This window comes from Zootermopsis nevadensis, unplaced genomic scaffold, assembly GCF_977971745.1.
Source record: "Zootermopsis nevadensis isolate Lab colony 2312 unplaced genomic scaffold, Znev_1.0 Znev_ptg000008l, whole genome shotgun sequence".
Lineage (NCBI taxonomy): Eukaryota > Metazoa > Arthropoda > Insecta > Blattodea > Termopsidae > Zootermopsis > Zootermopsis nevadensis.
In genome coordinates, this window is record NW_028259140.1 from 15200785 (window position 1) to 15222968 (window position 22184).

General features: G+C 41.7%; 1 protein-coding gene across 1 annotated transcript; it reads right to left on the reverse strand.

Moving 5' to 3' along the window:
• Positions 1-6554: 6554 nt before the first annotated feature.
• LOC147874510 (kelch-like protein 10) lies at positions 6555-19018 on the reverse strand. Its single transcript, XM_087345265.1, has 10 exons — positions 18856-19018; positions 16524-16711; positions 14603-14854; positions 13109-13388; positions 11695-11922; positions 10708-10880; positions 10249-10418; positions 9231-9389; positions 8036-8243; positions 6555-6838 (listed from the first exon to the last, which is right to left on the reverse strand). Exons 2-10 carry the CDS (start codon positions 16706-16708, stop codon positions 6706-6708), a joined length of 1788 nt encoding a protein of 595 aa, XP_087201391.1. The 5' UTR covers positions 16709-16711; positions 18856-19018; the 3' UTR covers positions 6555-6705.
• Positions 19019-22184: the final 3166 nt, after the last annotated feature.

Genomic DNA, 22184 nt, shown 5'->3' on the forward strand with positions numbered 1-22184 from the left:
TGCTTAGAGTACATTTGGATAAGTACAGTATGTTGCAGTAATTGTAACTTGTAGAATGATTTGGACCACAATCATCAAATTTCTGTGCTTATCATTGCTTTGTTACAGTTCAATGATTGTGCTTTTCTATAATTATCACCAAACCGATCTCCTGTGCGTGCATTCCGTGTGGTTTTCCCAGTTTTAATTTGATTTATTGGAAACTTGCATATCTGCATGATACATGCTGCACCAGTTTATTTGTCATGTAAACTTATGCAGTATTGTCTGTGGCTTGACATGGATAAGTAAGAACACGTAGAAAAAGGGAGATCCCAGTGGAAGTGTGTGACCTGTCCTCTGTTCTGTGATGGCTTAGTCAGTGAGTGTCAGGCTCTGGAGGGTTCAGTTCCTGGCAGAATATTTCTCTTCATTGTTGCATTCAGAAATGTTATGGGGCCAACCTAGTAACCTCTAGGACAGACCAGGGGTTCTACTAAGTAATGATTAAGTGGGATTTGAGCTTTTCCTGGTGGTGAGTCTGAAGGTTCGTAGAGCTGCGTAGTCTGGTGGAAGTGCGCCGACATTTCAGAGATCTTGCTGCCTCCATCATCAGGGTGATTGTTGCTTTCTTGAGCAGAGCTTCTGCTAATGTTTTATTAAATGTTTGTCCACCGTGTGGAAGTGTAATTAGTTTCTTCAGCATTGGTACCCAAATTAACCTCAGTCCCACACAAATCTCATTTGTCTGAAAGTCTGTTGTCTTTTGTTTTAATATTTTCTTAACTCGGTTACCACTGGAAAGATAAAGTAGTTTAATATGTTATTACTTGCAGTAATTGATTAAAGTTTACAATTTATGAGCAGTTTGAAAGGCGTACTCCCATCTTGTGGGCTTTATGCAATCCTCTGAGTCACTGACATGAAGTTTGACTTCACAAAACCTGGATTATGATGAAGCAACGTTGTTTGAATTTGCTGAACATGTTTTATGGTATATAATGCCTTACGCCACCATATGACACTTAACACATGCAGAATATTATGGTCGAGTGGTTAGCACTCCCGCTTAAGCAGAATGCACCAGAAAGATTTAGAACCAGCATCTTGCACACGTAGAACTAAAGTTACACCACAGAAAGTTCTCATTATGATTTTTATGTGAGTTTATGTTGATATAACAATTACAACGAATATTAAGACTCGCTGAATATTATATTACTGTGTTGTTCGACTTCCCTTCTCGAAGGTATCACCACCTTGTCGAAGGCAATCTGCCGGGTGAGGAAGCTTGCATGCTCAAATGACCCTTAGGGCTATGCCGGCCTGAACTTCAGCTCATGGTAGGGTGGTAGGGTAGGTGTGGACATCAACAGGGAGTGGGAAAATGTCAAACTGCATCAAAATTTCAGCAAAAGAGAAACTAGGATACTACAGGAGAAAGCAAAATAAACTGTGGTTTGATGAAGAATGTTCAAAATTAATAGATCGAAGGAAGCAAACAAAATTTCAATGGTTGCAGAACCCAAACAAAACAAATGCGGATAATCTATGTAACGTGAGACGTGAGGCTAGTAGAACCTTTAGGACTAAGAAAAGGGAATACCTGAAGGGCAAAATTGCTGAACTTGAGACAAATAATAAGGAAAAAAACATCAGAGACCTGTACAGAGGCATTAATAACTTTAAGAAAGGATATCAACCCCAGACCAATTTGGTAAAGGATGATAGTGGCAATTTGCTTGCAGATCCAATAAAAATTGTGAATAGGTGGAAAAATTTCTTTAGCGAGCTCTTAAATGTTCATGATACTGGTGATATTAGACAGATTAAAATGCATACAGCTGAACTGTTGGTGCCAGAACCTAGCTTAGATGAAGTGGAACTAGCCATTGGGAAGTTGAAAAGTTATAAATCTCCAGGAATTGATCAGATTCCGGCCGAATTAATTAAAGCAGGTGGCAAAGGGTTGCATATGAGGATCCATAAGCTTATTCAGTTAATTTGGGATAAGGAAGAGATGCCACAACAATGGAAGGAATCCATAATTATTCCTATTCATAAGAAGGGGGACAAGACTGAGTGTGGTAATTACCGAGGAATATCGCTGCTATCAACCTCATACAAAATTCTATCCAACATTCTTTTGGCAAGATTAACCCCATATGCGAATGAAATTATTGGGGATCATCAGTGTGGGTTCAGACGAAACAGATCAACGATTGATCAGATCTTTTGCATTCGTCAGATACTAGAGAAAAAATGGGAGTTCGGTGGGACCGTACATCAGTTATTTATAGATTTCAAAAAAGCCTATGACTCTGTGAAGAGAGAAGTGCTATATAATATTCTTATTGAATTTGGTATACCAAAGAAGCTAGTGGGTCTAATAAAAATGTGCTTAAGTGAAACCTGTAGCAAAATTCGAGTAGGTAAATATGTATCTGAGACATTCCTCATCAAGAACGGTCTAAAACAAGGAGATGCTTTGTCTTCTTTGCTCTTTAACTTTGCGCTAGAATACGCCATCAGGAAGGTCCAAGGTAGGCAGGAGGGTTTGCAATTGAATGGGACACATCAGCTATTGGCATATGCTGATGATGTTAATTTATTGGGGGACGATATAAATACAATAAAGAGGAACGCAGAAGTTTTACTAGAGGCTGGTAGACAAGTGGGGCTGGAAGTAAATTCAGAAAAAACTAAGTACGTGTTAGTATCTCGTAATCAGAAGACAGGCGGGCAAAATTATCTTAGGGTGGCTAATAAATCCTTTGAAAGGGTTACAAAGTTCAAATATCTGGGAACAACAATAACAAATCAAAATGATACTTGTGAGGAAGTTAGGAGGAGACTAAATTCCGGAAATGCTTGCTACTTCTCAGTCCAAAATATTTTGTCTTCCCGTCTGATTTCTAAGAACCTGAAAATTAAAGTATACAAAACAATAATCTTGCCTGTTGTTTTGTATGGGTGCGAAACATGGTCTCTCACTCAGAGGGAGGAACACAGATTGCAGGTGTTTGAGAATCGGGTGTTGAGGAGGATATTTGGGCCTAAGAGGGAAGACGATGGGGCGTGGAGAAAACTGCACAATGACGAGCTTAAAAATCTGTACTGCTCCCCCAGTATTGTGAGGGTGATTAAGTCGAGAAGAGTGAGATGGGCGGTACATGTAGCGCGCATGGATGGGACAAGAGGTGTGCACCGGGTACTGGTTGGGAAACCTGAAGGGAAGAGACCGCTGGGGAGACCTAGACGTAGATGGGAGGATAATCTCAGGCGGGATCTATGGGAGATAGGAGTTGAAGGATACTGAATTTTGTTGGCCCAGGACAGGGCTTTGGTTAGTTCGGTGATGAACCTTCGGGTTCGGTAAGCCATCTAGTTAGTTAGTTAGTTGTTCGGTTTGATTAGTTTGAGTAAAACATTTTCGTCCATTCTGTAAGTCGTTTTGTATAATGTACAGGCTTGCATATAAAATCTATAGAAAGTGGAAATGTAACAGGCACACGAGGCCTATGCAAACATCGTCGAAGTTTGTTCGCAAGGCGCATGCGTGATCAGGGTTTCGACGGACGGACGAACACGAACATTGATTTCTCTGTCCCTTTTAGAGTTACGCCCTTCTTGCATGAGAATTCATTATTACACGTCATTACCCAAAGGGAGAAAACAGGTGAAGGCCAGAGACAAATGGAGAAAAATTCACAATGAAGAACTTTTATATTTTACTGTTAAAAATAGTTGTATTAGGACGATTAGGTCAATGATACTGAAATTGTTAAGTCACGTAGCATTGTGAGTAAGGCGAGATATTTGTAACTCGTACGCCTTGGCGTAGATGTGAATATAATATTAAAATGGATCTTACTGGAATAAGATGTGGACTGGATTTATCTGGCTGAGGACAGTTACGATGACGGTCTCTTTTGAAGCCTGTGATACAATTTGGGTGTTTGCGTTTAAGAGCATATTCATTCGTCGTATTATCAAGCATTCTTTATGGGAGTGACTTCTGTTTGACTTTCCTGGTGTTGAACTTTCGAAAACAATTTGCGCTAAAGGAAGCACAGCTCTGAGAATATGAAATGATGTTTAGACGTCGCCAATGGACGGGATCGTACTTAATTCTCTACCAAACGAAGGCAAACAGAAAAGCATGATTCACTCCACATCTCACTGGCGTCAATTATACAGTCCGTGAAAAATATTTTACGCGGTCAGTATTGAAACAAGAGGAACTGCGATCCTAAGAGAACTCAATTCCTTCCGTTTTACGCAAGTTACAAAAGAAATTGAAACCAGTTCATAATAGTAGTTGTATTTATGCAGCTCAGTGTTATTACTCAGTGAGCAGTTTGGCTTAAGGATAAACAAAATTTACGAGGAGCAGAAATGAGAATAATGATCCATGAAATATCAAAATTGGGAAAGACAAAGTAGAATAAGTGAAGGAATTATGTTATTTAGGAAACAAAATCTCAAAAGATGGATGAAGGAAGGACGACATTAAAAGCAGATTAGTAGAGAAGTCAAACATTGACCTGGAATTAAGAAAGATTTTTCTGAAGTTTTATGTTTGGAGCACGGCGCTATACGGAGGCGAAATATTGTCAGTGGGAAAGCCAGAAAGAAGGAGGATAGAAACATTTTGAAATGTGGCGCTATAGAAGGCTGTTGAAAATTAAGTGGACTGATAAAGTACGAAATGAGGACAGGCGAAGGAAGAAGTCTATGGAAAAATCTTACGAGAAGAAGAGATGGGATGGCGGGACACGTCCTGAGGCAACCAGGATTGGTTAATTTGGTAATGGAAGGAACTGTTGAAGGGAAGAATTGTAAGGGGAGACAAATTTTGGAATTTTTGAGGATGTGGGCTGTGAAAAAATATGTGGAAATGAAGAGTTTGGCGCAAGATAGGCGAAAATGGAGGACCGCATCAAAGCAGTCGAAAGACTGATGACAGAGAGAGAGAATTTGCGACACTTTATTTCCTAAAAAAACAAAATGTGTCTTCATGTCTCACGGCATGCAGAATGCTTTCGGCCAACTCAGCGACTAGCAGTTTCTCACATGTGACTTTATCCCAGAGCATTATTTACTGAAGTTTAAAAGAAATGTGTGTTTAATAAGTTATTGCTATTTATAAAAGCGAAATATCCTCTCTTTAGCATGAGAAGGCTAATATTCAGAATATTATGTTAAAGCTATAAAATCAATCCTTAAAATCTTTGTTTCACAATGTAATTAAACGGGCGATATGTTTAAAACAAGCCAATGCCTGATTATACCAAACATCGTGATCAGTTGATTAGCATCCATTCTTTTCATTCCGGAGATTATGAGCAAGAAACTTGGCTCAGAGAGCAGCAATTTTGATGGCTTTGTCCTCGTTTCCCTCAGTTCCTTAAGACAATCAGGAGATTGTACCTAAAGTTAGGCCACGACCACTTCCCTCCGAATCCTTTACAATTGATTCATTTAATCTTCCTCCATTCCACATCACTCTATTCCTTTCAAAAATTTTCAGTGCATTTTCCCTCCATTCCTGACGGTACTTAGCCACTTTATACCAATTTCGTATTCCTACTATTCTCGAATCTTCTTCAGACTCATCTCTACTTCTCTTACGTGGTCTACCGCAAATTCCTTCTTCCATTATGTCCACGCCATCTGTCAGAGATTTCATAATTTTTGCAGTCTCGAGCTGTTATGGCGGTTGGGGGTGTCGTCGTTTTTTCGTGGCAAAGAAAAATCTCAACTCTCTCTTCTATTTTTAAAGTTAAAAGATTGCACGGAGAGTGTAGCTTGTTCCTTAATTTGAAAGTCTGTTCTTCTGCGGTCTTGTAACACAATGAACTCGGGCGGGAATAAATGATGTGTTATGTTAACAAAGTCTTGGTTAGTGGCGCATTCTGGTGAGGTATTGTCCAGGTACCAGGCAGTTAAATGGCGTAGTCTTCGTTCAGGCCCGGCTTATGTTATGTTAAGCTGATTCTGTATTCGATTTTATCTCGGAAACATGCTCTGAGTTCCCCGTTTTATTACAGCTGTCAGATTTTACCATTACTCCGTATGTGCCTTAACTTAAATCAAGTTCCTAGTTTTGTGTATTTTGTAGTAATGTTTTGTGCTTATTCATTAAAATACTTAAAAGTACCGTGAATAATTAAATGCATCTGTTAACTGAAAGCATCGCCTGTTTCTTCATGGCATTTGAAAAGGTTGGTTCTTCCCCAAGGAACATGGCACAATTACCCGGTAAATTGGGGCAACTCAGCCAAATGTAGTGTCGAAACTTTTTTAAAATATCACACGCAGATCAGAAATCAATACAAAATTCTCAGCGTGTAGTCTTCGTAATGACGATGCTCAAAATAAAACATTTAATCTTCCCCTAATACCATGAAGACGTTTTTGTAACTCGAAACATGTCGCCACAAGTGGATTCATTTAATGCAAGACGTAAAGAGAAACTGTTGTGTGTTAATGAATGGTAATATTTTAGACAAAATTAAACGCCTGTAAAATAATTAATTTCAATAAGACTTCTTGAGCAGAAAACAACGAGGAGAAATAATTTCTCCTTCTTTGCTGCAAACAATATTTCTTTATGTAGCTCCTACATCAATTCAAATTTGTACATTACTTTCATAAGGTGGGTAATTAAAATTAATGTGTTTTTATGGTTGTAATCAACTGCAAACTGCTGATTTTCCCAATCTAACATTTTTTGCGTTTTTCCACCATCGATTTGTCTCTGCGTTTGTAGGCGTAATCCCTTGCATTCGGTAAGTCCTTGACGACACAAGTCGACATCTGGAATCTATAAACACTCGTGTCTGCTGCCTTTTGCCTGCAATTTGAAATATTAAAAGTGAAAACAAACAATCTTCCATCATCCATCAGTATTATCTACACTCAAGACAATTTTTATCACATTTCACTGAGAGGTACAGAAAACATGAGATGATGTAACTCACGAAGGAATGCCTCTTCTACCATAAATAATTTATTAATATAAATTTAACATAAATGTTATTTGAATTTCAGTGCATTAAAGAAATTAACAATTTTCTTAAAAATATCTTTGTGAGTCGTAAAATGTGTTGACCTAAAAATATCCATGTCTGATGGATTGGCTCTGTCTTTGAGTTGAATGGGAAACTGCTTGAAGCTAAGGGCACAGCTTCCACCGAAATGTCGTTGCTTGTATTTTGTTTCCTGACAACCTTAACAAAAATTCCCCCAATCGGAATTCATTCCCACACCATATTTCAGAACACTTCCCACGTGATCTGTCTTTCACTCATGCGCACAGAACACCGGCCATATTGCTATTATAACGTAATACATTTTAATACATCGAAGTGGAGGGAGAGGTTACCACTGTTTTAAAACGCTGTCAAATGACTTGTGTTCTGGCTAGCGACGTTTGATAAACTTCATTAAGCCATTAGCTTAGGTCAGAATAATAAATTTAATCACACACTTTTTTGGAGAGATAGGCGCGTCTTCTTTGAGACATGTGCCCATAAGAATATTTCCCTCTTTTAGCAATATATTTTCAAAATATTTTTGTCCCACCAAAAATATTTCCGGAGAGGTTCTGCTAGACGTAAAACAGACAACAAACCAAAATCAAATGAATTTCTGGCTTTTGCCTTCAGGATGTTTTTAGTCCTGCTTACGTACTCCCTCAACAGCCATTTCCAAATAAACGTCCATGAAAAATGGGAACATAAGACCGTAGGCGTCGTTAAACGTGAAACTGGCCTAACGCTTTGATGAAACCCGAAGATCATGGCGATGCTGATGTACTGAACGCCAGAAACTTCCTGCCTGATCAAAGAAATTTAGTCCAAGAGCTTCTTATTAATGCAGTCACGGCTTACGTCTGATTAGCATTTTCACACTTACTACGCCACTACACGGCGCTGCATCCACAAGATCGCGGAAATGATTCACTTCCTAGAGCTTTTCGAAAGTAACAGTTTGTGATTATACAGCCCTGAACAACCAAACAAAGAATCAAACGAACAAAGACACAAACCATCGATTTTCCTTGTCATTGAAATATGCAACACCGTGGAAGTCGTCGCTACCGTTATATAATCCACCGATGACGAAGATCATATCGTCCATCACTCCTGCCTTTAAATAAGATCCATACACGTTCATGCCAGGAATTTCGGTCCACGTTTCTTCTGCAGGGTCATACTTTTCGGTACTGAGCCTGCGTGATGTCTTGTTGAATCCTCCTGCACACACACACACACACATCCCGTAAAAGGTCACAGCATATAAAAAAAGCTGCCAAAGGGAACTTATTCTAACCCCATTCAGCGGGGCCCTTCTTGATATTCATTACTCTGTCAAATGGCCACGAAATGTTTGAACTTTATGGAGCCACAAGATTCATTACCTTATTCACAAAAGTCTGTCTGTCTGTTCCCACACACTCTAGTTCAATAAAACATTTTAATATTATCCTTCCTTTTAAGACTATGTATCACAAGTGATATCTTACCTTCAACATTACCAATCATAACTTTCTAGATGTTTGTATTTCTCGTAACTTCGATGCTTCACACTCCGTCCGTCTTACCCAACGGACTTTACGCTCTTAAAATTTGTAAATCCGTAAACGGAACGAATTAATAAAATACAACGAAGAAAACTGATTCCCTTTGCAGTGTTAATATTAGTAGCAGGAACGAAATTAAGGATGAAATAGCTACAATTTTATTTTCGTACTTGTAACATTAGGAAATTGAGCCTGACATCTGTTTTCTGCTTCATGAAACTGATTGCGAAAGTAGCCTTAAATATCAACACAAGATGGCGTTACACAAAGACGTGACGAAAAGCAAAGACTGCGAAGGGACTGCTTTAAACCATCTGCTTTTTGGGGATAACAGCGCGACAAGCTGAAATTTCCTTGCTACAAGAACAAAATATGTACCTTTGAAACTGGGACTCTGTGAAAAATAGGGCATACGTTACTTTGGATACCACAAGAGATTATGCGTTGTCAGTTAGTTAGTTAGTTAAGTGTTCTTTGTGGAGAATGTAATCGAAACCACGAATCGGGGATAAAATTACTGACAAACTAACTCTGTAATGACAGGAGAAAAATTCTGTTCATAAAATCTCAGTCACTCAAAGAAAACCATGATAACATTTCACAATAGCAAGTTCTGTCAGGAGGATAGAGGAGCATCGCTCAGAATGTCCAGAGTTCTCACCTAGGGCGTACAGACAGCCGTGGAACTCGACGCAAGTAAAATAGTCACGTCGAGAAAGCATTGGTGCAACGAACGTCCATCGGTTGGTGTCCGGGTCATAAACTTCCACCGAGTTTAGATAATTCATACCATCATATCCACCAGCGACGTACATTTTGTCTGCAAAAACAAATTAGCCATATGACACGAACTTTACTCACATTTGTTTTAGGGAGAGGCGTTAAAACTGCTCCGTGCAGAGCACAGACATGGGACAATCCCTGTAAATCTAATAAATCCCCCTTCGAGTCACAGAAACTGCACAGACACGGCCGTCTCTGTTCATTTGTTTCGAATGGAGACAATCAGCGTGTCAAAGGAAATTAGTTTAACTGATAAAATTTAACATAAACAGCATAAAGTGCTTAAATTAATGCACAATGGAAATGATGGTAAGTTACATCTTCTGCGAGTCGATTTTCATTAAATTTGGTTTCAGAGATGTACGGAAGGAGCCGCCAGGTGGTGCTCTACATTTACAATACAATGTGCTATTTACATGAGATTACTCATTGTCTCCAAACATATTACATCTGTATTATTTGACAGCCATTTTGATAGTTTGATGTTTGTTTGCATTCACTTCTAGTGCACACTAAAAAGGCAGAAGACGACGCACAGGGACAGCTTACGAGAGCCGAAGAAACCATCACGCACTCAGAACTTCAAGCCGTTGCAGTCTGTGAAATAACGAAGTCCGTAGCACGGATAAAAGAAAGGGATAATGAAAGAATATGGGACGATGGAGGGAGGGAAACTAAGATCAAGAGCGAGGAGGAATGCCTTGAAGATGAAGGCATAAAGTTACTCTGAAACGTCGGCGGAAGCCAAACGACAGCCATCTTCGTATTAGACACCGTGAGAACCTCAGATCCTGCGATTCCTTCAACCATTCTCGCGTTTTTACACGCGGACAGACAGACAGACGCCTCGCCTTCTGCACTAATTCACAAATTTCTGTTTCACAGGATTTACGTACCATTCAGTGCAGCCGCACTTGCATCGGATCGCTCTGTGTTCATGTGAGCGATCCACGACCACATGTTCGTCTTGGGGTCGTATCTTTCCGCCGAAATGCGAATCTGATAATCATCTTGACCGCCCATGGCGTACACTGAACCTCGCAGAACTGCCACCATAAATCTGTATCTGAAACGGAAAAAGTACACGCTCTGCTATGCTCATTTATTGCTGATTCAGATGCATTTCCTCTCGCAGAACGCAATTGTTCGCTCGTCATTGTTAAATCATAATTCAAATGAATTAACAAGCAAATCGTATTCTTAAAGCCAACTTTGTCGCAAAAGTCCTCCTTTATGTGAGTGGTACAATTTTACATCTACTGCCCGCATTTATATCTTGATTAAGACAGCGACTATCAGCTTTTGAAGAAGGACTCTGCTCCAAGGACTTCCTCAGTTACCGATCTGCAACTTACCTTCCGACATTCATAGGCGCCACCTCGCGCCATGTCTTCTTAACGGCGTTGAAGCAGAAACATGAGCATAAACTTCTAATGTCGCCGCGGTAACCACCGATGACGTAAATGTCGAAACCGACCACTGCCGTGCCATGGGCCATTCGCGGACCGATCGAGTCGACCCCCTCCACCTGCAAGAACGACAGATTATGGCTTTATGTTTCTTTGGGTCATTCGGTCTACTGAAGTGAAATCCTTACATTAGAGTCCAAGCGACCAACCACCGGAGCAGAGGTGCAACCCCCAACAGTGGACCGAAATTGCTACCCCGTGGAGGGAGGCACTCGACAAAGACCGTGAGAAATTAACTTGGAGCGAAGGTGGAAACAGGATGACCCGAGGAGAAGCTCTCGTCAAGTTCGACAGACAAACGTAGAATCAATTTCTGATCAACAGCTGACATTTCAGGTTCGTGCGATGACAAAGACAGATGTTGGTGTTTGGGGTTTTATCGACGCAAAGCTGGAGGCAGTAGGTCCGCCACCCCACCCCAAAGCCTTCTAATTCATGAGGCGTTACCACGCAGATGGCCAACATCCACACCGATCAGTGCTTCATTCATTACGTTGAAATCCACTGACGATCAACGATGTCTAAAATCAGCAGACAGGTTGCCATGACAGGTGAAGTAGGACGCTTTTTGTAAGCGGTATTTAAGGAAAACTTCACATCCTTCGTCGATTCCTATTAGAACTTACTTTGTACACGAGACTCAGCATTTGAGTAATTTATTTATTTATTTATTCTTTTTAATTCATGTCTTTGGAGCTCCTCTTAAAAATGTGTTCACTGCAATGGAAATCAACAAACACGAAATAAAGAGGCTAAGAGGTCCTTGTGATTAAGATTAAATAAACAATTACTTAGTAACAATAAGGAAAAGTAGTTTTTCTCGGAGGCGTCATTTAACAAGCCGCGGTAACAGTAGAAATGCGTGCAACTCACCACAGTCCACCGGTCTGCTCGTGCGTCGTACACTTCGATCACATCTGTCCAATATACGTCGCTACGCCCACCAATAGCAAACAGAATGTCCTGTGGGATTCGCGGGCGGGCAATCCTTAGTGTCAGGAATTTTTTGTCTTCCTTCGACAACCTTTCCAGGAATTTGAGCGTCTCCGAGATCACGGGTCTGTACGCCTTGATTTCAGTCACGTAGGGGTGATTTGAAACCTGTTGAACAGTTGAATGTGGACCTTATGAACTTTTAGGACGGAATGCCATGTTCGAAGATATCCGTCTTCTGGGTTGTTGCGACCTTAACTGATCATCATCAGGTGGTTCTCTTTAAGTGTTCGAAACTAGCAGATACGAATGATAAGTTGAAAAGACATTTGACGCAGATAACGTTTTCATGAATCCGTGCGATTGTTTCACGAATATTCGTAAGAGGCGAGTGGCTGAAATCATAGGGCATTTGACCTTGGATAGAAACTTTTTTCCTCTCGGGTTAAAGCGCATGGTTAAATGGAAGAAAGAATATGGCTGCTTCGTGAGATTACGTTTAATAATTAGAATGTTAAATCTGTCTGTGAGTTTGAAGCCCCTCGGGTAATTTACTCTTGAAAGTAGAACGAAGTTTTCTTGTTGAACTTTTCGGATATCTGTTGTCCCTATGTGGTCAATCAGCTGAAGATTATCATGCTAAGTGCTCATCGTTGGAGATACTTGAAATTATTAGAGCAGCTAAGATAAGCTTTTTATGGCTATAGGATCTTTGGTTAAGTTGAACGCTGCGCCAGAAGACATGATTTATCTGTTGGAGGATTTTCCTATTTAAGCCGAGTGGACGATTGAATGTAGTTGACGGTGGAATGCTGAAGTTGAACTTAAACGCTTAATGGATCTTAATGAAAGCTGAGACTGTAATCGAAGATCATAGCGCAAACGATGAATAAAAGGCGATTACTAACTGCAACCACATTTCTGCATAAAAGGTCGAATCGAATATTTGTTTTGCACATACTCACATGTATGCGAGTGTGTTACCAGCGGCATTCCACAGGTAGTTACTGTAACCATAGCAACTAAATTAATCTGGGGATTTCTTACGCAGGAAATTTTGCGCGGAATAAGGAATTCAAAACATTGTGTAGTTTTACACGTTGTTATTGTAAGATTTTAAACAGAATTGGAATATGTCAACAGATTCTGTTAAAACTTGTTAGTATTAAATCTAATGAACATCCGTTTAGACGTTCTCGAGCTGGAACTGCGGACAGACAGACAGACGGGCTTACACGTGACGAAGAAAAAGGCTTACAATTTGCATTAATTAGTTAAGAACACGTGTGAATATGAAATTGAAAACCCGGGCTTTACTTCCCGTAAACATCCACGATTTCAGGGGCATACTGACCTTCTCAACGAAATACTTTTCGTCAAGTCGTCCCAGTCTGACGCCCATCAAAAGACCCGCAATTTGACCTTTCCTGTTGTCCGGGTCGTGGTTGATCCACCGGAGAATGCACTCCCACACAACGCTCTCGTCCTTCACGTTCAGTTCCTCGGCCTCGATTATCGCTTGCAGCTCCTCTACAGGCAATTCCAGCAGTTCTTCGCTCTGCTGAGACACTTTCACGAAGTGGCGCAGAACGAAGCGATGAGCACGAGTCAAGAGGTCGGCGAGGGAGAGTAACCTGCGACAGCGAGGGTAAGAGCCGACTCAGAATCGATCTCCTTCGGACTCTCACACATTGTAACACTGCAGCAAGAACTGGATTCTCAAATATTTGCACACCACAGTATTTCGCCTCCAGTTTTGACCTTAGCCCTTGAAGTCCGAATGAGCGAGACTGAGAGCAGACACGTGGAGAGGCTACGACGATGGATGCTCCGTTTAACCGGGGCAAAATAGAAAGTTATCGACTCTGAAGGTTCCCAGGCAATGCCCGATCGTCCTCGTGATAAGATTATAGGTTGAAACAAGGGCATGGCGTACGCAAGTGAAGAAGGCAGTGAGATGAGGAGTGTAGAATTTTGAATTCTGGCCTTAACCTTGGCGAAACAACGTTTTGGTAACTGCGTGTGTTAATCCCGTGAAACCTCGTGTAACCGGACTAAATGGGGGGAACCACGTGTCTGATGAGCGGGGTAAAGGGGAACGTGGACATGGAATTGAACGAATAAGTTGAGACTTAATACAGATTTTAGTCGTCGACGGATGACGCGGGCGTGTCGAACGCACAAGCCGACGGCGAGTGTCACTCATGGGCGCTGTTCGAGGGAGTCGCTTTACTAAAAGAGTGAATTTATCAGTAATTCTGTCCATCGCACGAAGTGGAGGTTCCGGTGTGATTCTGCCGATGTCAGTTGATTTGATTCCTATGTTGTCCTGAACAAGAAGGAGTAAGGGTTCAGCTTCTACGGGACCCAGTGGGTTGGTCTTTGTCTTTGCCCGATGATAACCAATTCTCTAAATGTCTTGAAGTGTTCATAATAATCATCAAAATCTGGGGTGAGGTGAGATCAATGAACTGTACCGCGTGGACATCGCTTTAAACAATTTCGCCGGTGGAATCCAATCGCAACCGATCTGGTTAAAATTCGGTCTCTTAATGCGGGAATCGGATAATCGAGGCTCGGGTAACAGAGGTTTTGCTGTATGCAGAAAGATGTGGGGCTGAATGTTGATTTTGGTGTTGGGAGGATTATGTAAGAAGCAAGGAATTCCGAAGGGACGTTACTAATAACCCGCCAAACAGCCCTGAAATACAGCGCTTTATAATTCGCCCAGTCCTCAGTCAGAGGCTTTAATCTCCGACCCGGCACTCGGCTGCTGTCTTGAGTAAAGCTGATTCGCTCCAGCGACGAAGGCTGGCGTCACAGCAAATGACAAATGAACATCAATTACCTTGCGACACGCAAGATGGCGATACAGTTGACGACGTCTATCGCGTCCATGAGGAATTCGCAGCAGAGATTAGGAACGTCCGGAATACACAAGTAATCAGCCGTCTCGAGCAGCCGACACGCGTTGTCGGAGCGGATGTCCACCTCGCGAAAATAAACATAATCCAGTATCTGGGTCATCATGTCTGAGCTGACTCCGTGGAGGAAAACATCAGCCTCCTCACTGGTGTGCAGTGATGTCGTGAAGAGGGTCCTGAAACGTCGATTTGGAAAAACGGCGAGCAGAAAATTACAGGTCATGCGCATAAAGTCTTAAGTTTTTATGACAAACGTAGCCAAGTAAAAGTATCTTTTTGTCGATGTGGTGGATGAATTTTTGTTACAAGGAGACTTAAAGATCTCTCAGAATAAGTACGAATGGGACCAGATTAACTGCGAGTGGGTGAAGAGCTTGCGTAGTCTTAACAGATTATAACTTAAAAATCGGAAAGCAAGCAGCGAACATTTGTACTATAGAATGGCCACCTCGTTTCTTACATAACCTTGACTCCTTCAAGAGGTAATTGAGGTTATAACAATTACTACAGATATTTTAAAGAAACACAAATATTTCAACATACATCGCTGGCTGTACATTCCACTGATTGATCAGTTCGTAATATGAAATCTATTTGTTCTGTCAAAACATTTTCCCGACAGTAAGCAACTTAAAAGAAAAGCCGATGTTTCTACGCGGCCTTTAAAAGTGATCACCAACCAGCAAATAATTTCCTATTACAAATTAAGGGATTTGCAGCGCAAGACAAACTGGGCAAACTATATCATAGAGTTTGTGGATTCGACGGCGGAGGTCAGAAGTTGAACGAGTGATGGTTGATGAATACTACCAGTGAGGGGGCATCTAACATAACGCGGAAGATCATCATCAAGGAAAATCCGACGCTGGTCTGGGAGAAGAAAGGGAGGAAGGTAGCGAGGGCAATTCAGGCTAGGAACGAGATAGAAGGCGGGATAAGTGATGATGGGGTAGCCAAGAGAGGAGTAGAGCAGATGGAGGAAAATTCGCTGGTTTTGCTGCAGGTAAATTGCAGGAGTATACTCAATAAGTCTTTGGTTTTTTGGAATTTAGTTGACAAATATAATCCGGATGTTGTAATAGGCACGGGGTCATGGCTTAGAGAGGAAATTAGTAATGCCGAAGTATTTAGGGACGATTACACAACCTTCAGGAGAGACAGGAATGCACGAGGTGGCGGAGTGTTCATTTGTGTAAAAAATTACATAGCTTGCGCCGAACTATGGATGGACGAGGATTTTGAGATGTTAGCAGTTGAAGCGAAAGGCAGGGACCGCAACTTTATTTAAAACGCAAGCAAATTAACGTATACATAAATTCTCGATCGAATTTCTCCTATCAATGAAACGTATCTCGCGAAGATCTTTGTTATAGTTTATTTCAGACAGAGCAACTCACAGCAGCTCTCAATGTTCCGGGCAGTACCAACTTTCTTCTGGACTTTGTCGGTCTCCTTTATGTATTAAAACCAAGACGTTTTGGAAATGGAATGTTTCTATTTCTCCCTCCAGATCGATTGACTGTCACCTTGGTACAACCGCACTTAAAAGTTAGTACAAAAACCACGTACGTCTTCTAGGATGTTGCGTCGTAGAAATTATCGGATGTTTCAGAGGTGCTTACTGCCTCCATCAGCAAGGAAAGAAGGCAGGAAATACGTCTGAAATGCCACTCAGTTTCTACGGCGCCGTGAGATTTCACGACAATGAACAATTAACAAAAGACAATCAGCCGTATAAAAATACAGGTTTCTGCAGCAAATGGGATAAAACATTTCACATACGAATTGACGTCTTATATGTCCTAATTTCACGTGTTAATCAACTACGTCAGTAAATAAACAAACCTGAAATATTCGCTGCGCATCGACAGAATCACTCTGTGGACTCGGAAGACGCCGCCGTCGTCCGACCTCAACACCGCGTCACACAAGCGGTTCTTCTCTCTCAGCTTATTCAGACGGATCAATGCTTCGGTGCACGTGCACCTGACGCCGACTTGAGAACGGCTGCGACTTTGGTTTGACTCCATCTCCTGAAAAGACAGTCCATCGCTGTTACAGGCTTTTCTTCATACTGGGAGTGACTGAGAGGGAACACGATACTGAGAAGAATATCTGGTCCTGAGAGCGGAATGGCGAAAATTGCGTAATATGGAGCTTTATAGATCTCTTCACTAATTGATAAATTGTAGGCTGTCAGATCAAGGGTGATTAGATGGGCTGGGCATGTAGAACACATGGCAGAGACATGAAGTGCAACTGCTTAATCGGTAGACCTGAAAGGAAAAGGTCACGTGAGCGTCCTATGAGTAGCTGGGATAATATTAAAATGGATCTCAGAGGTTGAGAATGAAGGTGTGGATTGTCTTCATCTGCTTGTGGATGTGGCTTAGAGGCGGGGTCTTGTAAACACGGGCATGAAACTTTATGTTTCTTAAAAGGCGAGGCATTTGATTACCTAGGCTACTGTTGGATTCTCAAGCAGGACTTAGACTCCATAGATTCAGTTTGTTTCTTTTTTTATACAAATGCCTGTTGAAATTCAATACAAAATGACAAAGCTCTAAATGTGACATAAAACTAACTACCTAGACGGCTTACGGAACCCGAAGGTTCATCACCGAAATAACAAAAGCTCTCCACCGGACCCTGTCCTGGGCCAACAAAATCCAGTCTCCTTCAACTCTTATCTCCCGTAGATCCCACCTGAGATTATCCTCCCATCTACGTCTAGGACTCCCCAGAGGTCTCTTCTCCTCAGGCTCCCCAACCATTACCCAGTGCACACCTCTCGCCCCATCCATGCACTCCACATGCCCCGCCCATCTCATTCTTCTCGACTTAATCACCCTGAAGATGTGACTGATTTAGGCAATATTAAGTCATGCCGCGTGTTTGTCATTACTCGCATAAATTTAAATCTTCTTATATGTAAACTACGTAGACATTACGTATAAAATATCAATGTAATCCATAAAGTCTTAGATGCCTCTGCTCTGGTGAACCGATTTTAAAAAATTACGAAAAGAATATGCCATAGAAATTGCGTGACTTTTGATGAAGAACCAGGCAGTTAACAAATTTTGGAAAAAGAAGGTTACGCCTTTTCATAAGCATAAAATTTTCGAGTTCTTCTCTCTGTAGAACGAAAAGTGCGTAAGAGCTTACATGACTAAGGACGTTCCTGTCTAAGTTACACATTTATATAAACCACGAGCACAAAATGGAATTTAAATTTATGAAATGAACGCGGTAATTACAGTTGGGAACAGTCACAAAAGCTCTAAGTTGTTCTAACGCAAGAGTAGATCAGGCCTAAATCACGCCACTCACACACTGCAATGTGCAGGACATTCTATGGAAAGTCGACTGATACTCGGCTCGTCAAAGAAACAGCCCACTCTCTTTACTGAACCAGAAGGCTCATCACCATGTTCACAAAATCCCGCCACCGGCGTCTATCCTGAGCCAGTTGCATCCAGTTCGCTCCATCGAATCCCATCTCCCTAAAGTCCATCTTAATGTTATCCTCCCGCCTACGACTAGGTCTCCCCAATAACTTGTAAACACCCCTCCCCAGCCCACCCCCTCTAACAACATCGGTTGAGGAGCTCGTCATGCATTTTCTCTGTTATCTGTCCCACTCCCGATAAGGGTCCAAACATCTTCCTCAAAACACTGTTCTCAGAGGCCCTCAGTCTATGTTCCTCCCTCAAAGTGAAAGACCACGTTTTGCACCCATAAATTCTTTGCACTCAATAACAGCAAACATCCCCCGGATTTAATCTGCTCTTGCATGGAGATCCGTCGATAATTAGGCTTCTAAATCGGAAATAAAATGTCTTCTCAGTTCCCTAAAACGCTTTAATAATGTCGATGTATCAAGAGACGTAAAGTGTTGGAATTATTGTTCAGAATGCAAACCCCACTTCTTAGTATTCATATATTTTTATTAAGATTCTGGGCTACGAAACTCATTTTTATTCTTTTAAAACTGTAAAATGTTAATTGCCTACTGGAATATTCTTTTATTATAAATGTTGCCGTGAACAAATAGAAGTCAATCTAATATTACTTGAAATTGTGTTAAAAAAGTTTAATTCTCGTACACGAGTTCACAAATGCAGATAAAAACATGAAATGTGATGAACAATAATAGTAAATAGGAATCCCTTACCTCAAACTTTGTTCAATTGTAAGAGACCACGATGTCCACCGGAAAAGATGAATTTAATCAAATCTAAAATGGCGAGAGTGGAGGGCAGATATTCTAAAAGGTTTTAACAGCACAATATTGTCTACTCTACGACGCACCTTTTCTACAACCGATTCACAGCTCAACTCTTGCCGCAATAACGAAAGCGGATTGTTGACGGTGATAATGAAACACAACAATGCCGAGTAAACAGCTGACGTAACAATTAGTTTCATAGGTAACATAACCATTGTTGTCGATCCATATTTACACATTGTTGGTAGTTGAACAAAATTACTCTAACTTATAATTTGGTTACATTCAATAATTAATTCTAAGTTCTTTTCCTATAAGAAGAGAACACGTTTAAAAATAATGAGAAGATTGCAATTTCATTTTCGCTTATTTAAAAATAACCCCCGGTTTCAGTGTACTTGATTAATTTTAAAGATGATTTTTGAGGGGCCCGAGCGCTGTTGAGCCCATCGCCCCTGAGTCAGAGAAAACGTTTCCCCCGTTCGAATCCCGGGGAAGATGTTTTCTCTTGTTCGGATAGCGACCACTTGGGACGAATGGCGCTAAGGCAAATTCTGTCTTTTTCCTCGGAAATGATTCGACTGACTAAGGCCACGAGCCCGAAAACTGTCTGAGACCCAGAAGATGAATTTGTAAGGACCCGTCGTATTTCCCCTTAGTAAATACCGCAGAGTCTACCGGCCATGGGTAGACTCGAAATTGATGGTTGACGTTTCTTTACTCGTTGGCTTGTGGCCCGTGAAGAAGAAACGTGGAGCGATTATTCCATAAGACAAATGAGAGAACACAGGAAGGTCGGAACTCGGGGGAAAGTGTCCTGAGTTCGATTTCCTTCAAGGGCGTGTCCTTTAACTCCGAAACTAAGCGAGACAGAACAATGGCGCCAGGATCAGAGTTTCTCTGCTTCGAAGAGGAGATTACGGAAACGGAGGCCTCGACACTGGGTTCGACTCCTGACAAGAAGAATGGTTTCTGTTGACAGGAACGCAAACGCGTTAAGAGAGCGACGCCAAGGCAAAAATCTTTCGTTCCGTTGAGAGGAAGTTACAGGATCTAAGGTCACAGACCCGAGTCTCTCTTAAGAAAACACCATTCCTGCGTAAGAAACGCTTTGCTGGAAATGGTAAACAGAGCCTCATAACTAAAACGAGGGTTTGGTCGTGGCGGAAGCCTTGACGGTCTGTTGCTGCTGCTGATGAGAATAATCGCGTGAGGCAACTCGTCCTTCTTGGAAAGGATTTTGGTTGGAGAGTTGTCTGGAATTTGAACCCATAAGTGGCTCACGTCAGCTGAAGGTCTCAATGATTTGGGAGTGGCGGGCCGTCCTTACAACTGAGGAAAAGCTCGGAAAACCTCACTCATACCAAACTTTCTACTAGCGCCAAGTAAAACTTCTGTGTTTTTCTTTATCAAAACAGTCGTTTTCAAATTAAATTTCAAATGTGTCTAGTCTAAATAAATCATGTCTTGGATCCATCAAAAAGATTTTCCGGCGCTTTTATCAAAGCAGGATCTACGATTTTAATTCCGAGAAACAGAATTTACGTTCCCTTAATGTGACGCCAGCAGTTAATAAGAAGATTTCACACTTGTCAGTTGGTTAATCATCGTTTAAAACCGAAAAGCAACAAGCGACTATGGCTCCTGTTACGCACTGAACTCAAGTTCTTAGTTGTCACGACACTTCGTGCATGAAAAATCAGCTTTAAAGCTACATTCTGTATTTATGGGTTGCACTGCAAGCAGTATGGAACAGGGGAACCGCAGGGACCACGTGTGTCGGCAGACGTAGAAGGCCCACTCCGGGAGCCGATGGCATCTTTGGCCGGGGGAGAGAACGCCGTAGTGGAAAGAACGATGATAACGAATTGCAGAAATCACAAGCAGACTTGCGAGCTACAATTTGGGACGCTTTGCTAGGAGATAGAAAGGAGAGGGAGAGAATCAGGCAGGAGGACAGAGGTAGGAATGAGGGTATTGTAAATCGTATAGAATCAACTGCAGACAGATTATCCAGAGAAATGGCGAGTCTTAGAGAAGGTACCCGACGTGAAATTAAACTTGTAAAAGAGAAAGTTGAGCAAAAGTTTGCCAGAGTGAATGAGCAGATGCGAGAGACCATGGCGGAAACCAGGCGAATTAATGAACAAACGAACAAAGAAATAGTCGAGCATAGGCGAGATGTAGACAGTGAGTTAGAAGCTTTTTGGCAGGAATTGCAAAATTTTAGAAAGGAGATGGAAATTATCCCCGTCACTGCAAGTGAGGACGAGGCTAAATTACGTAGACTGCGAGATCGTGTGGACGCTGCGGAGAAGGATAGTCAATCCAAGATAGAGGAAGTAACGTCTAGATTAGGCAAAATGGAGGAGAAATTATCAGATGCTCGTAGACTTTTGGACCAGAAAAACTACCAGTGAGAAAGACAATTTAGATGGTTTAGTTCCCGGGACCTCAACCCAATCAGTAACGCCTGTTTGCAGAGAGAACGCGAAGTTAGAAGAAGTACATGTCGGATGGACCTGTAGATTGTAGCAGCGACAACACAACTATTACGCAGGGATTGGTTAAGCAAGGCCCGTCGCAGTGTCACGTGCGCACTTGTTAGATCTTGTGCTTCCAACTTACAGCGACCGTTCTAAACAGAATCGGTTCGGCTCCCGATTGCTTTTAAGTCAGAAACGGATGGCTATGCTAAACAATGGTGCACGGCGATACACAAAGATTTGAAGAGTTGTGAGCCGTTCAAGGTCGCCATAACCCAATTTCTGTGGGATCAGCAGATACAAGCGATGTTCGCTGTACCAGGACAAGTTTGACAAGAACGAAGAAAGCACGTCGGAACACTTCTTGAGATATGCCTTGTTAGCAAAGAATCTATCGCCGGCGTTGTCCGAGGCAGACTTAATAGAAGCGTTGACAGCCAATTATCCCGTGTACGTTCATAGATCGGTTTTGTCGGCGAACGTGAGAACTACAGGAGTTTGCTGTGTTGAGCAAGGGGATAGGTTACAAAACTTGTAAGTTTGGGGTGTGGTGTTTGTCAAGCCCAGTAGATGACAGTTTAGATTTGTTGATTTACTTGGCTGGAATTTTTCTTTTTCGACTAAAGTGCTTTGAACACGTGGGTTTGGGTTAAAGATTGTTTTCCTGGAAATGAAATGATATGTCTGTTTGGTGGACCACTTTGGCTGCTCCCTCATAAATATATTTTTGCATAATCCCCTGCTTCTCTCATCTTAGGCTCCCATATCCCACTCCAGGAAACCCTCTGT